The sequence below is a fragment of the Choloepus didactylus genome, chromosome 2 (assembly GCF_015220235.1).
Source record: "Choloepus didactylus isolate mChoDid1 chromosome 2, mChoDid1.pri, whole genome shotgun sequence".
In the NCBI taxonomy this organism is placed as follows: Eukaryota; Metazoa; Chordata; class Mammalia; order Pilosa; family Megalonychidae; genus Choloepus; species Choloepus didactylus.
Genome location: NC_051308.1, coordinates 25153106 through 25166216, shown reverse-complemented (window position 1 = coordinate 25166216; position 13111 = coordinate 25153106). Strand labels below are relative to the sequence as shown.

The 13111-nt window shown below is 36.3% G+C and overlaps 1 protein-coding gene across 1 annotated transcript in view; it reads right to left on the bottom strand.

Moving 5' to 3' along the window:
- FMN2 (formin 2) overlaps positions 1-13111 on the bottom strand; it is a 408121-nt gene that overhangs the window by 227135 nt on the left and 167875 nt on the right. The window contains exon 7 of the mRNA XM_037821962.1: positions 2479-2566. Coding sequence (XP_037677890.1) covers positions 2479-2566 — 88 coding nt within the window. The remainder of the gene's footprint in view (positions 1-2478; positions 2567-13111) is intronic.

The following is a 13111-nucleotide window of genomic DNA, read 5'->3' as shown; positions in this document are numbered from 1 at the left end:
TAATCCAAACCGTACAGACCAACTACTCTAATAAGTACTTTAATATAGAAACACTACAAAGTAAATTTGATTCCAGGCTCTTTTAGAGTTTTGACAAAGAAAAGGACAGAAAATAATTCCTATTGTCTATTACAAAAGATTATATATACTTTGCTTTCAAGATACTAATGCTAGTTGCTGGAAAAGGACAAAGTCTGAAAAGTGGCATAATTTAATGAAAAGACTAGGACTGGTGAGTGAAGTTCAGTCTGAACCATTAATGAGCTGCATGACCTTGAGAAAGAAACATGACCATTAAAAGGTCTTAGTTTTCCCTTCTATAGAATGACACTGGAGGTCTGGATACATTCTGTTGCTGCTTCTAGATCCAAAAGCCAATAATGTTTATGCTTCTGTGGATTTCTCAGTGGAGGCATAACTGATAGAAGTCAAGTTTATTTTAAAGGCCACAAGTGATTCACACATGTAAATCATGGTTCAAGACAACACATCAAGGCAGAAGAGGACTTCATCTACAGAAAGACAGAACTGCTTTTTTAGGCCTTTAAGGGGATTGTTTTTTAGAAAATGGTGTACAGGGTTTCAGAGACCCAAGCAATCACTGCACATTATAATGGGATAAAGTTTATGCATAATTCTATATAACCCCTTCAACTACTGATGTTCATGCCATGTTGTTGTTAGCATTGCATGTTAAGCTAGCAAATTTTCAATGAACTCTCGCTGGCTTTACCACAGACGCAGATGTTAGGCGGACTCCTTTGTTCATAAGGTTCTCATTATTAACTCAAACCAAGTTGAATATTTGACTGAAGGAAAGGACCATATCATTATTTTCAGATTTCATTCTATGACTTAACTGGGTTACATCTGCCAGCTTTAGAAACACCAAGTACTTCTTGGCGCCAGTCTTGGCGTCCTCCTCTATGACTACTACCCTAAATGTTTTAGCTTGAGGAAGTCTCTGCATCATCAAAACAGTTTAATAAAAACTTAAATTGTGATTAAGAGTTACTCATCAATTAACACAGGGCATACCAAGCTTATGCTATTTATGAATTATTCTACACAATATTTGAAGCCTTACAAATAGAATCCACATTCATAAAGGGGTACACTAGAAAGCCGGTTAAATGTTTTTGTGATTTATAAGGTCTGTGTTATACTTGAAACCATATTTCTTTAATAGGTAAACTGGCATTCCTTTGGATAATTCAATCTGCTTTAAATGTATTCTAAGGCTCTGGGCTGCATAAGGGACATTCTGTACATAAATTTAATTCCTCTCGTCACCTTTAGGCAATATCTCTCAGCATAAATGTGACAGGAGGATATGGCACAGAATCACGTGTCAATTGTTGTGGAGAATTCCATTGTTAAACTATTGACACTAAAGCCCCTTAGAAAATGCTTCTTTAAAATCATCCTAGTTCCAAACACAGAAAATATTTTATAAGCCTGGATAAAGATGTGCGTTAGAACAACAACATAAAAGAAATAACTAAAGCTCATGATGGTACTGCTTCCATGTGTCTGGATCATCAGCAATAATACGAAGTGGGTAGGAACAATTTGAAACCATCTTTGACAGTTATTAGAAAAAATAGTTCAATCTTTCTATGTGTAGAAAAGCCAAGGGTTCACACTATAAATACATCCCAAATAATCAGAAGAAAAGAGGCCAGTTTTCCATCCTATAGTTATCTACAATGAATTTTCTTCAGCAACCACTTCGGCATCTCACAGTATCTTTGAACAGGAAGACTACAAGAACATGCCCCATCTCCTATCCAATGCAATAGCCCTTTTAAAGATATCTGAGACAAATGAGACAAATGATCATTCGGTCTCTAGAATAGTTTTGAATTTTCATTTCATCACTAACCACTGCAATCCAGTTTACTATTTGACATGTCTCATCTTAAAAACATTCTTAAAACATGTTCCCCTGTAACTCCCACACTGGTTGAAGCTGATCTGGTAGAAAGCTATAGGTCTATTTGCACTTCTTTGTATTAGCTCATCAAATATTTGAGGGCATGCTACATCTCAAAATATTTCCTCTCTATTTTCCCTGAGTTTCATATAACATAGACAACAGATACCCTACTATCTGGCTCTCACTAGTGTGTATCAGACACCCTAAGATGAAGTAGATGCTTCAGATGTGCTCTAACCCAGTGATAGAGTACAGTGGGACTACTACTTTGTATGATATTAAAATTAAAAATTTGTTAATGCAGCCAGAATATATCAAATGGGAATTAGGCTCTTAACAGATTATAGAAATAATAGAAATGTTAAATTAATATAACACTTTAAGATAAAATCATGGAAGATAGTTTAGTAGCACTTACAGGAAACATATTAACCTCAATATACACAGAAACTAAATTTGAAATAATTTTACCACCAAACAGCACATCCTTGAGCCCAAATTTTAGCATTCAAAAGCTGGATTTTTATTTTTCTGCTTACCATGTTGTATGTCTTTCATATCTAAATGAAGACTAGACATTAATATTCCAACGGCTTGTGATCTTTTGTTGCTTAATAACTTGACAACCTATTCAAGAAAGGAAAAGTGGGAAACGTTAACTTGAATTCCAATGATATGCATGTTTTTAAAATCTGAAATGAAAAACAAATAAGGAGAAAATAATTTGTGTCTTAAATTATTCAAAACTTTTTTTGAAGAGAACCTTTGGATTTTATACCATGAATCTTCAAATCTACCACTGTTCCTCCCAGTATTCACCATCAACCTCAATGCCATGTTCTTTACCAGTTTTTCAATAGCCCGGTACGTCAACAAGTAAAATTTCTGATGTTTAATAAATTTGTTTGGTCTCTATAAAATAATGAATTACACATTGATAATTTGCAACCTGAGATTTAAAAAGTATTCTTTTTTTCAATGTGGTCCCTTGAAACACTGTTCAACAGTGAAGGGTAAAATAAAAATATGCACATAAAGAATTTGTTAGATCAGATTAGTTTTACCACAAAACAGAAAATGTGCTTTTATTTGGGTCTTTTGGAAAGCTGACTATATTACTGGCAATTCCTCTCTTTCTGCACTTGGCCCACATTTTGTAGAAAACCTTCCAACTAATTAATAGAGGCCTACAAGCATCAAATCCAATAAGGGATGCATCAGCTCAATCTCAAATCTGGCTTTCCAAAAAGTCTTGAAGAGTCTGTCCATACAATTCCACGAGATTTCCTGAAACAGTCATAGGCATTCTGCTACAGAATGGACAAGTTTGAAATATATTTCCCAGACTATAACACACCACCAATAAGTCCTGCTTATGAAACCATTATCCCAAATCCTGATCACGTGAAGGGCAGCAATTTCTATTTACTTTCAGTGTTTTGTTTTAATCTGCTAAGAAAAACACTACAGGGAAAGGAAAGAAAAATAGTTATGCTCAAATTACCCGAAGTGACAGTTGCCTTAACAGCTATCACAATTGTTGACCATGTCTTCCTTTTTGGTTTAAACTGGGTCCATCAGGAAATTAATTTATGAAAACAGTCTCACCCAGCTGTCACACAGAGTCATAGAGTAAAACAATATTCTTAATAGTAATAAAAGCATTCTTGGTTTCCCAGCAGGCATGGGAATAAACAAAACACTTTCAGAAGGACCAACCACAAAAGCCTCCACTGTCATTCATGAAAGTGTCATGTGGTGAGGGGCCATGCCTCACAGGAGCTGGTGCTTTCTCAAAGATTACTGCTAGGCTGGAAAAAACTACATAGAAATGCTGATTCTAAAATTGCTTTTTAAATGCTTTATCAAATTTCACCTGGAAAAATCAGCTTAAAATGTATACAAATCCACTCATTTACCAAATTATTTCTATAAATAGCATTATTTTCTTCAGAGCTGGAAACAAAAAGAAATGTACTATAAGAAAAACAAAAGGCATGTACTCTGCCTTGAAAAGCAGTTTCTGGGTTCCATCAGTGCTATTCTGCTAAAATGAGTTTCACTAAACTTTTACTAAGGTTTCCTATGGTCTTCTGGTTACTAAATTCAATGGATGCATTTGAATTAATATATTATTTGACCTCCCTTTAGTGTGGACATGTTGATCACTCTGTTATAAAACTCTCTATTCCAGGGCTCTTGCCAGTCCTTCTCAGTTCTTTCTGAAGCTGATTTATTCTAATTTCACCTTAAATACTAGTATATCCCTGAGTTCTGTTTTCAGTATCTCATTCCCTTCACTTTATGATCTATGATTTCTTCTCTACAGACATACATGCCTGCTCTCCTAACTGTATTCTTACAATTGCATCTTCAACTCAGCAGAATCCTACTTTCTTAAAAGATATCTCCACTTAAATTACCCACATAAATCTCCATTTGACATGTCTAAAACCAAATTCATTATCATTTCCAGGCTCCAAAACCTCAGCCAGCTTCCTATCCTTTATTCTATATGTTGTGATAATGGTACCACCATCCTCCATCCATTAGAAATCTAGATATCAGTCTAGACTCCTATCTCTCCTTCACAGCTTATTCCAGTCCCTTGCACAAGTTAATTTGTAGCTCCTTGATATTACTGGAATCCATCCCTCCTTCCCAACTCTATTGTCAGTGTTTAGGCCTATATTATATCTTATATAGATCAATGCAACAGAATACCATTTGGTCTCCCAAAATCTATCCCAAGTGGTTTGCAACTTGTGCTTCCCCAGACCAGAGGCATCGTCATCACTTGGAAGCTTATTAAAAATGCAAATTCTCAGTCCCTACCACAAGCCTACGAGTTAGAAATTCCAGGGGTAGGAACCAAAAATCTGTGTTTTTAAAGCTTCACAGTTCATTCTTGGAACTTGCTTTTTCTATATAATTCAAATGCACTTGATGACAAACTGTATTTTATATTTAAATTCCTAAATTTATAAGTAGGAACAGTAATTATCCATCACCCTTCAAGAAGGAATATATTCACAATTGCCAAGAGATGGAAACAACCCAAATGTTCTTCAACAGATGAGTGGATAAATAAAACGTGGCATATACACACAATGGAATACTCTGCAGCAGTAAGAAGGAACGATGTCATGAAACATATGACAACTTGGATGAACCTTGAAGACATAATGTTGAGCAAAATAAGCCAGGCACAAAAAGAGAAATATTATTTGCTACCACTAATGCAAACACTGCTGGGGGAGAATGCAAGTGTGCTGGGCTTCCCCACCTCGATGGTTGCTGATGCGCTCACAGACACAGGGGACTGGTGGTTTGATGGGCTGAGCCCTCAGTCACGGGACTTGCCCTTGGGAAGACTGTTACTGCAAAGGAGAGGCTAGGCCTGCTTATAATTGTGCCTAAGTGTCTCCTCCTGAATGCCTCTTTGTTGCTCAGATGTGGCCCTCTCTCTCTCTTGCTAAGCCAACTTGGCAGATGAAATTACTACATGGGATCTGACACCCAGGGGAGTGAATCTCCCTGGCAACGTGGAATATGACTCCTGGAGAGGAATGTAGACCTGGCATCGTGGGACGGAGAACATCTTCTTGACCAAAAGGGGGATGTGAAATGAAATGAAATAAGTTTCAGTGGCTGAGAGATTCCAAAAGGAGCCGAGAGGTCACTCTGGTGGGCACTCTTACGCGTAATATAGACAACCCTTTTTAGGTTCTAATGAATTGGAATAGCTAGCAGCAAATACCTGAAACTATCAAACTACAACCCAGAACCCTTGAATCTTGAAGACGATTGTATAAAAATGTAGCTTATGAGGGGTGACAATGTGATTGGGAAAGCCATATAGACCACACTCCCCTTTGTACAGTGTATGGATGGATGAGTAGAAAAACAGGGGCAAAAAAAAAAAAAAAAGCACCCAGTGATCTTTTTTACTTTAATTGTTCTTTTTCACTTTAACTTTTATTCTTATTACTTTTGTATGTATAGTAATGAAAATGTTCAAAAATTAATTTTGGTGATGGATGCACAACTATATGGAGGTACTGTGAACAACAGATTGTACGCTTTGTATGACTGTAGGGTATGTGAATATATCTCAATAAAACTGAATTATTAAAAAAATAAATAAATAATACCATCCCTATACAGAGAACTCCAACATATCCTTACCCCTACTCCAGATATCCAGATCAATCCATTTTACCATTTTACCATCTTTATGTATCATTCTATTAATCCATCTATTTATCTGCCTGTCTTTTTATTAATCCATTTTCTGAACACTTGAGTGTAGGTTGAATACATTATGCTCCCTAAACAGTTAACATGGCCATGTATATTTCCTAAGAACAAGGATATTCACTTATGTAACCACCTTAAATGCAGTTATAAATTCAAGAAATTGAACATTGATATAAACCTTACAGTCTATTTTCTATTTTTTCCTGTGTCTCAATAATATCCCTTTGAGCTTTTTCTCCTTCCTTGCTAGATCCCACCTAGGATCATGTATTGCATTTAATTGTCATTATCTCTTTAGTTCTTTCTTCTTTTTGTTTTTTTTCAATTGTGGGAACATATGTGTACACAACACCAACTTTCCCACCTCAATGACTCCCAAGCATACCATTCAATAGAATTAATCAAGTCACAATATTGTGGTACCCTCACCACCTTCCATTACTAAAACTTCCCATCTCCCCAAACAGAAACCCTACACCCATTATGTATTAAATCCCCCCATTTCTCCTGCTGCTGGTCCCTGGCAACCTGGGCTGTAACTTTTGTCTGTGAGCTTGCCTATTCTCTGATACTTTCTTTGTAATTATTATGTGCCTTAAATAACTTCCTATATGTATAACAATCTAGTTTGCTTTGATACCAACTTAACTTCAGTAGTATACACAAACTGTATTTCTACATCCCTCATTCCCCCACCTTTATGTAGATCTTGCAACAAATTACTTGTTCTTACATTATGAATCTCAAACCACTGATTTATTATTACATTTTATGCATTTGCCTTTTAGAACCTGTAGGAATATAAAGTGGAGATATAACCAAAAATACAATAGTGCTGGCATTTATATTTTTAAAAAATGTATATGGACATTGTCCGGCAGAATAAATGAGTCATTATCATTAAAAAACAAAAAAGAATATATTAAGAAGAGGACAGATACCTAAAACAATGGACTCCACAGGTCCCTAAAGTAACTCAACCTTTGTATTATGAACCATTAACGAGACCCCAAAGATACCGAAAGTGAACATTCTTAAAATTAAGTGATAACAAATACAGTGGGGAAGAAAAGGTAGGCTCTTCTAAGATGATTTCAGAACCCTTAGCTGAAAGGAGGAAAATGCAAAATTAGCAAACTTGAAATCTACAGAATGAGAACATATAAGGATTACTTTGATTCTCTCCTAAAGTCACATTGGATTCAAATAATTCTCTCAATTATTAGCTCGGACTTCCCTGGAGGGAGAGGCTATGAACATGGAGTCTATAGAAATAAAGCAAGATTTCTCAAACTTCATTAATCATCTGGGATCATTTTAAAATGCAGATTCTGATTCCTAGGTCTAGAGTGGGGCTTCTGGCCTGCAGATCACAGGGGTCTAAGTTTCTGCTACTTGAGTTCTTTGTGTCCTGGAAAAGTCATTCAAACATCCTTAAGCCACAGTTTCTTTGGCTAAAAAAAGAAAAAGCAATAACAACATCAACTTCAAAAAGCTGTAGCAGATATTTCAGGGTACTAATACACATGACACTCTTAGCAATGCCCCTAACATGTAGTTTGTTTATTGCAATAAATGGTAACTATAAGAAAAATACCTAGACAGGAATTTTAAATGTTTTGCAAAAATAAAATGTTTGGAAACTTTTATCAAATGCTGATTCACTTAGTGATTCACACCACTGAGATACTAATTCATATGCTACTAAGGAAGAAAACTGATAAATGCACTATAAAGTTTAAATATACAAAAGAATGATTCATCCTTCCTTCCTCCCCATTTAATTTCCTAAAAACTGAGACCACTTTAGCAAAGGGTAGGTCTTCAGTAGCTGCATATGATATCTTCATTTAAATTTGCTTCCCCGATTCCACATGACCAAAGACACATCTGCTTTGACCAGGTGAAATATTTGGACAGGGGAGAATAAAACCAAACATGTGGTCCAAGTCAAAACGTTTAGGACCCTAATATATTTAACGCAATTAGGTTGCTAAACTAGAAATATATTCAAAATTAACATTAACTCACTTTTCACCTGAATGATTGTTGCATCAAGGAGATATCCTTGGTCTATTTTCCAACATGTAAATATTTTTATTTCTTCATTTAATTTGTAAACTAAGCCACTACTGGGAATTTGTGATACAAGTATGACACAGAAACAGTATGGATAACGGGGTTGTAGTCACACATATTTAGTTGTATTTCTGTGTTACCTTGAGCCCCCATTAACTAACTGGCTCACTTTACATAGAAATTTCTAATAATGGGAATCTCATGGCCATATACATAACATTAATAGATAACCCCAAAACAAGGTTAACCACAACTTGACTAGAAATATCCAAAACTATCAATTTTAACCTTGATTTTCAAGTTGAGTTCTGCTTTCTTTCTCAACTTCAACTATTATTCCATAAAAAATGCACAATAAAATGACCAAGAGACAAGTCTTACCCTCTGCTTGCCCTCTCCTTCCCACTGCTGGCTCCCCGACCCTACTAAGGGAGGGAGGGAGAGCACAGGTAGGTATCGAACAGCACCACATTATTCAGTGATTCAGGTTGTGTTCTACACAAGGTTACCCTGTGTGGGAGTGAAGGCTGGAATCCAGCCAGCTCTCAGGTGAAGGGATATCTTTTCCTAATTCTAGCAAGGACTCCTTAGGGATTAACTGCAACTCTGGGTCTAAATTCCAGCTCTGGTACCTGAATGTCCTTGGGCATATTACTTAATCTCTCTGCTTCTCAGTTTCCTGATTTACAAAACAGAGGACATAATTCACAGCGTTGTAGATATGAGGATTAGGGCAGATGTAAAGCATTGCTATTCAAAACGCAGACTGCAGGACACTGCTGGTCTGTGAGCTTTGTTACTGGCCCACAAAAGGATAAATAAATACAGAAAATGACAGCAAGTATCAGAAATTTTATAGCAACCTGGTGGATTAATATTCTGCCAGCTGAATCAAGTTGTGTGTGTTTTTGTTTTTGTGGTTTTTTAATTTCATTTTTCTAGTAACTAATATATTTTGTATTTTATGTAAGTATCAGGACATGATGGATTAGAAATTAAAAGCTGGTCATTCACCAAAGATAGTGTGAGAAGCACTTGTACTAAGCACTGCCCCAGGTACAAAGGACAGTACCTGGGGAAGCAAGTCCAGAATAATAAGATGACTCTGACTGATTTCCCACGGGGATAAGGACAGAAGCAGAACTCCCAGTGAGACTACAGGCCCCCAGGTGTCCCCAGATGAAAGGCCATGCTACCTTGTCACCTCCAGCTCACAAAACCCTAGGCAAAGCCTCAGATTTGATATTAAAGTCATTTTAAATCATAGTTCATCCCTCTAACATGAATCAGAAAAACAATTTTAAGGGGAGGAAACCAAGGCAAGATGACACAGAACAACTTACTAATTCAGGAATAATTTATCAGCTTTTCAATCTTAAAGAAAAACAAAGGAATTGTTCCTTTTCAACCCTGAATAAATGAGAAAAAAAAAAGTGAAGGGTAAAAAAATACTTAACAGAAACAATTACTGCTTCAGAAATCTGTAATTTTTTTTCAAAGATTCAATAATTGATCACAACAATACAAGAAGGACTAATACCAGTACCACCATGAAATAAAAACTGTGTAGTTAAATGTGGGGGGGGGGCATGGGGAAAATCTAAATTGTGAGTTTAAAAATACTCTCAAACTGTAATGGAATAATGCTAACTCATCTTCTCCAGACAACTCATTTTCCCTTGAATGTCTGCCTATAAAACCATCACAACAGAGTGGATAATGAAGACAGTATCTATTGGAGTACTGAGAGTATTTAAAGGGTGAGAAAAACTACCTCACACTTTGCTTTTCATATATCTGTCAACCAGTAATTTTAAATATAATCAAAATCTCTTAGGTCACATTTAAAGTTAAGTACTTTGGGAGGGAAAGAAAGATCCTTACTTTTCACTCACTTGCTGTACCTCCTAAATACAGTGGTCAAAAACTAACACAATAGAGTACTAATTCACTAAACATGCGCATTAGCATTAGTGCTTAATAAAATTCCTGCAATTAAAATTAGGGGAAAACCCTTAATGGTAGACCTGCAGGCAACAAACCACTAGTGACAACATTAAAATAAGGAAAGGACAAAAACTACTAATCAAATTTTCTAGAATTGAGCTGACCAATATGGCAGCAACCAGCCACGTGACTAACTGCACACTTGAAATATGAAGAGATTTCAAAGACTTAATTGAAAGGAAAAAAAAGGAAAATATCTCATTAAATTTTCATACTGATTACCTGTTAAAATTATAATATTTGGAAACTTTGTATTAAGTAGAATATATTGTCAACATTAATTTCATCTTTCTTTTTACTTTTTTTTAATGGGCTCCTGGAAAATCTTTAACTACATATGTATCTTGCATTACATTTGTATTGGACAGCACTGGTCTAGAAGATCCAACTCCAGACAAACCACTACTTATTTAGTTGGACCTAGATTTGAACTTCCCTGTTAATCAAATGTAATTCACATTATTTGTTGATTACGAAAATTAACCTAGATAAAACTACTTACAGAAATTATATCAAATTTTTTACTCTTCATAGAAATCCTATCTAATCATTGTTATTTAAAAATGTCAATTCCAGAACTGTAATAGTAAGTTCCATCCTAATATCAATCCTCAGATACAAGCACTAGCAACAGTTTTCTGAATATATTTCTATACCTTTGATAGAACCTTTCCTCTACTGAATTTCTTCTAAAAAATTTCCTTCTCTAACAAATCATATTCCCCCTGCAGACTGGCCCTGTCTGATATGATGCTCTGTATAAAGTTTAACAAAACTTGGCATTTATAAATCTTAACTAAAATTTCCTGCATGTTCCACAGTCTTTTTCTTTATCCTCACATTGCTTGGCCCCCACATCTTTTATTTTTGTCATCTTAACTTTTTGTACTTTCCACAATATCATCATTTTATGTTTCTGTATTTTTCTGTTTCCTTAGATGGTGACTTTTCCAAATGTTTCCCTGGATTCTCCCTCCTACACTTCTTACTACCTAACTTACAAGCACTCTCTCCAAGGCCTCTCTTCTGCTCCTTTTTTATTGCTTTTCTCCACAGTCTAACAATTACAGCCATAACCTTTTGAATGGCCACGTATATCTATACTTCATGTTTAGTTCACTGTTCTGAATCACTATTTAGTCTCTATCTGCCTCCTGGGCATTTCTACTTGGATGCCTTCCCTCTTCCTGAAACTCAACATTACCAAATTCTAAGCCCATTCACTCAACCAAAGTAAGGATGTATGTGGCAGATCCCATGTCGAAGAATCTGTCACAATATCCCCTTCATCCTTTTAAGCAATAGAACACCTATTTAGTCAGGACTTTGGCTGACCAACTAACAACATTTTCCACAACCTACCTTATATTTAGGTGCAGCCATGTGACCACATTATAGACAAAAGCAGTACAGTAAAGCATCAAAAAAGGAAGCTGCTTGTCCTCCATTTCTTTTTTCCTTCTTCTCTCAGACTAGAACTATTACGGAAATGAGCCGTCCTCAGCCAAACTACACACAAGGGACAGTGAAGCAACAAGAGAGCTGGAAAATGAATCCCAGAACAACCTGGTGGAACAGAGCCACCCTACCTTCCCAGATACCTAACTATTCAGACTTCTGTGTGAAAGAGAGAAATTAATCTTTCACTTTGTTTAATTCACTGTAGAGACAGCCAAGCCAATATTTTAACCATTACATTTACTCAGCATCAGGCATTGTGCTAGACCTTGGGATAAATGCACAAAAGACAAAGACTAAGAAATTCATCATCCTCTACCCAACCAGCTCTATTTCACAACCTCTGAATCTCGGGTCAGTGACACCACCACTCCCCTCCACCATCAACCCACCCCCCATCTTCAGGATGGAAACCTTTGACTCATTCCTCCTCTTCCTCTCCGGTATCTACTCACACATTACATTCCACTTATGTTCCTTATCTTCCCTTCCTCTCTTTCACTACCACCACCCTAGTGCTAGTTCTTACCATCTCAACACAGTTACAGAAGGAGACTTCTGCCTCCAGAATCCCAGTTCTGCTCTTTCTTTAAACACTGCTTTCATCATGTCACTCCCCTTTAAAATAAGTTTAATGGCTCCTTACTTTGCTGCTCTATTATACATTGTCAAAGGACAAAGCCTGAATACTCCCCGAACATGAATGTTAAAGTACCATTCCTCTGACACACTTCCTGAACAGCCCCCCACCCACCAGCTCTAACATAACTCTGAAAGGGCAGACTTGGGAGGAGCCTCTTTCTTACCCTCATAAGATTGAATATTTTCCTGTTATAATATACACACTATAATGCAATTATTGGGGTAATTATCACTAAAATACAAGCACCTCTAGACAGGGTCTGTATCACATTTATCTCGGTGCACTTAAGTCCCTAGCACAATGATTGATACGATACCTCACAGAGGTTCTATGAATGTATGCTGAATAAGTGAACCTTATCTAAACTACCGTGCCTAACTTAGAAGCCCCCAATAACATTGGAAAAATAGTTCCCACTCTTGGCTGGGCATCAGAATCACTTAGTTAACTTCTTACAGAAAGAAAGGTTCCTGTTCTCCAACCCCAAAATCATTTTTCATGAGGGTAGAGCCCTGGAATATGTGTATTTTAAAACCACACAGGTGATGATGATATACAGATTTAGAAACCACTGAAGATGAAGTATTCAAATTATGGTTGAGCTGTGATCCTACTGCTGAACTCAAGCTGACAATTGAACTACTGAACTCAAGTTGACAATTGAACTCAAGTTGACAACTGCAAGATATAAACTTACATAATTGGCTTCAGAATCATGACAAGAC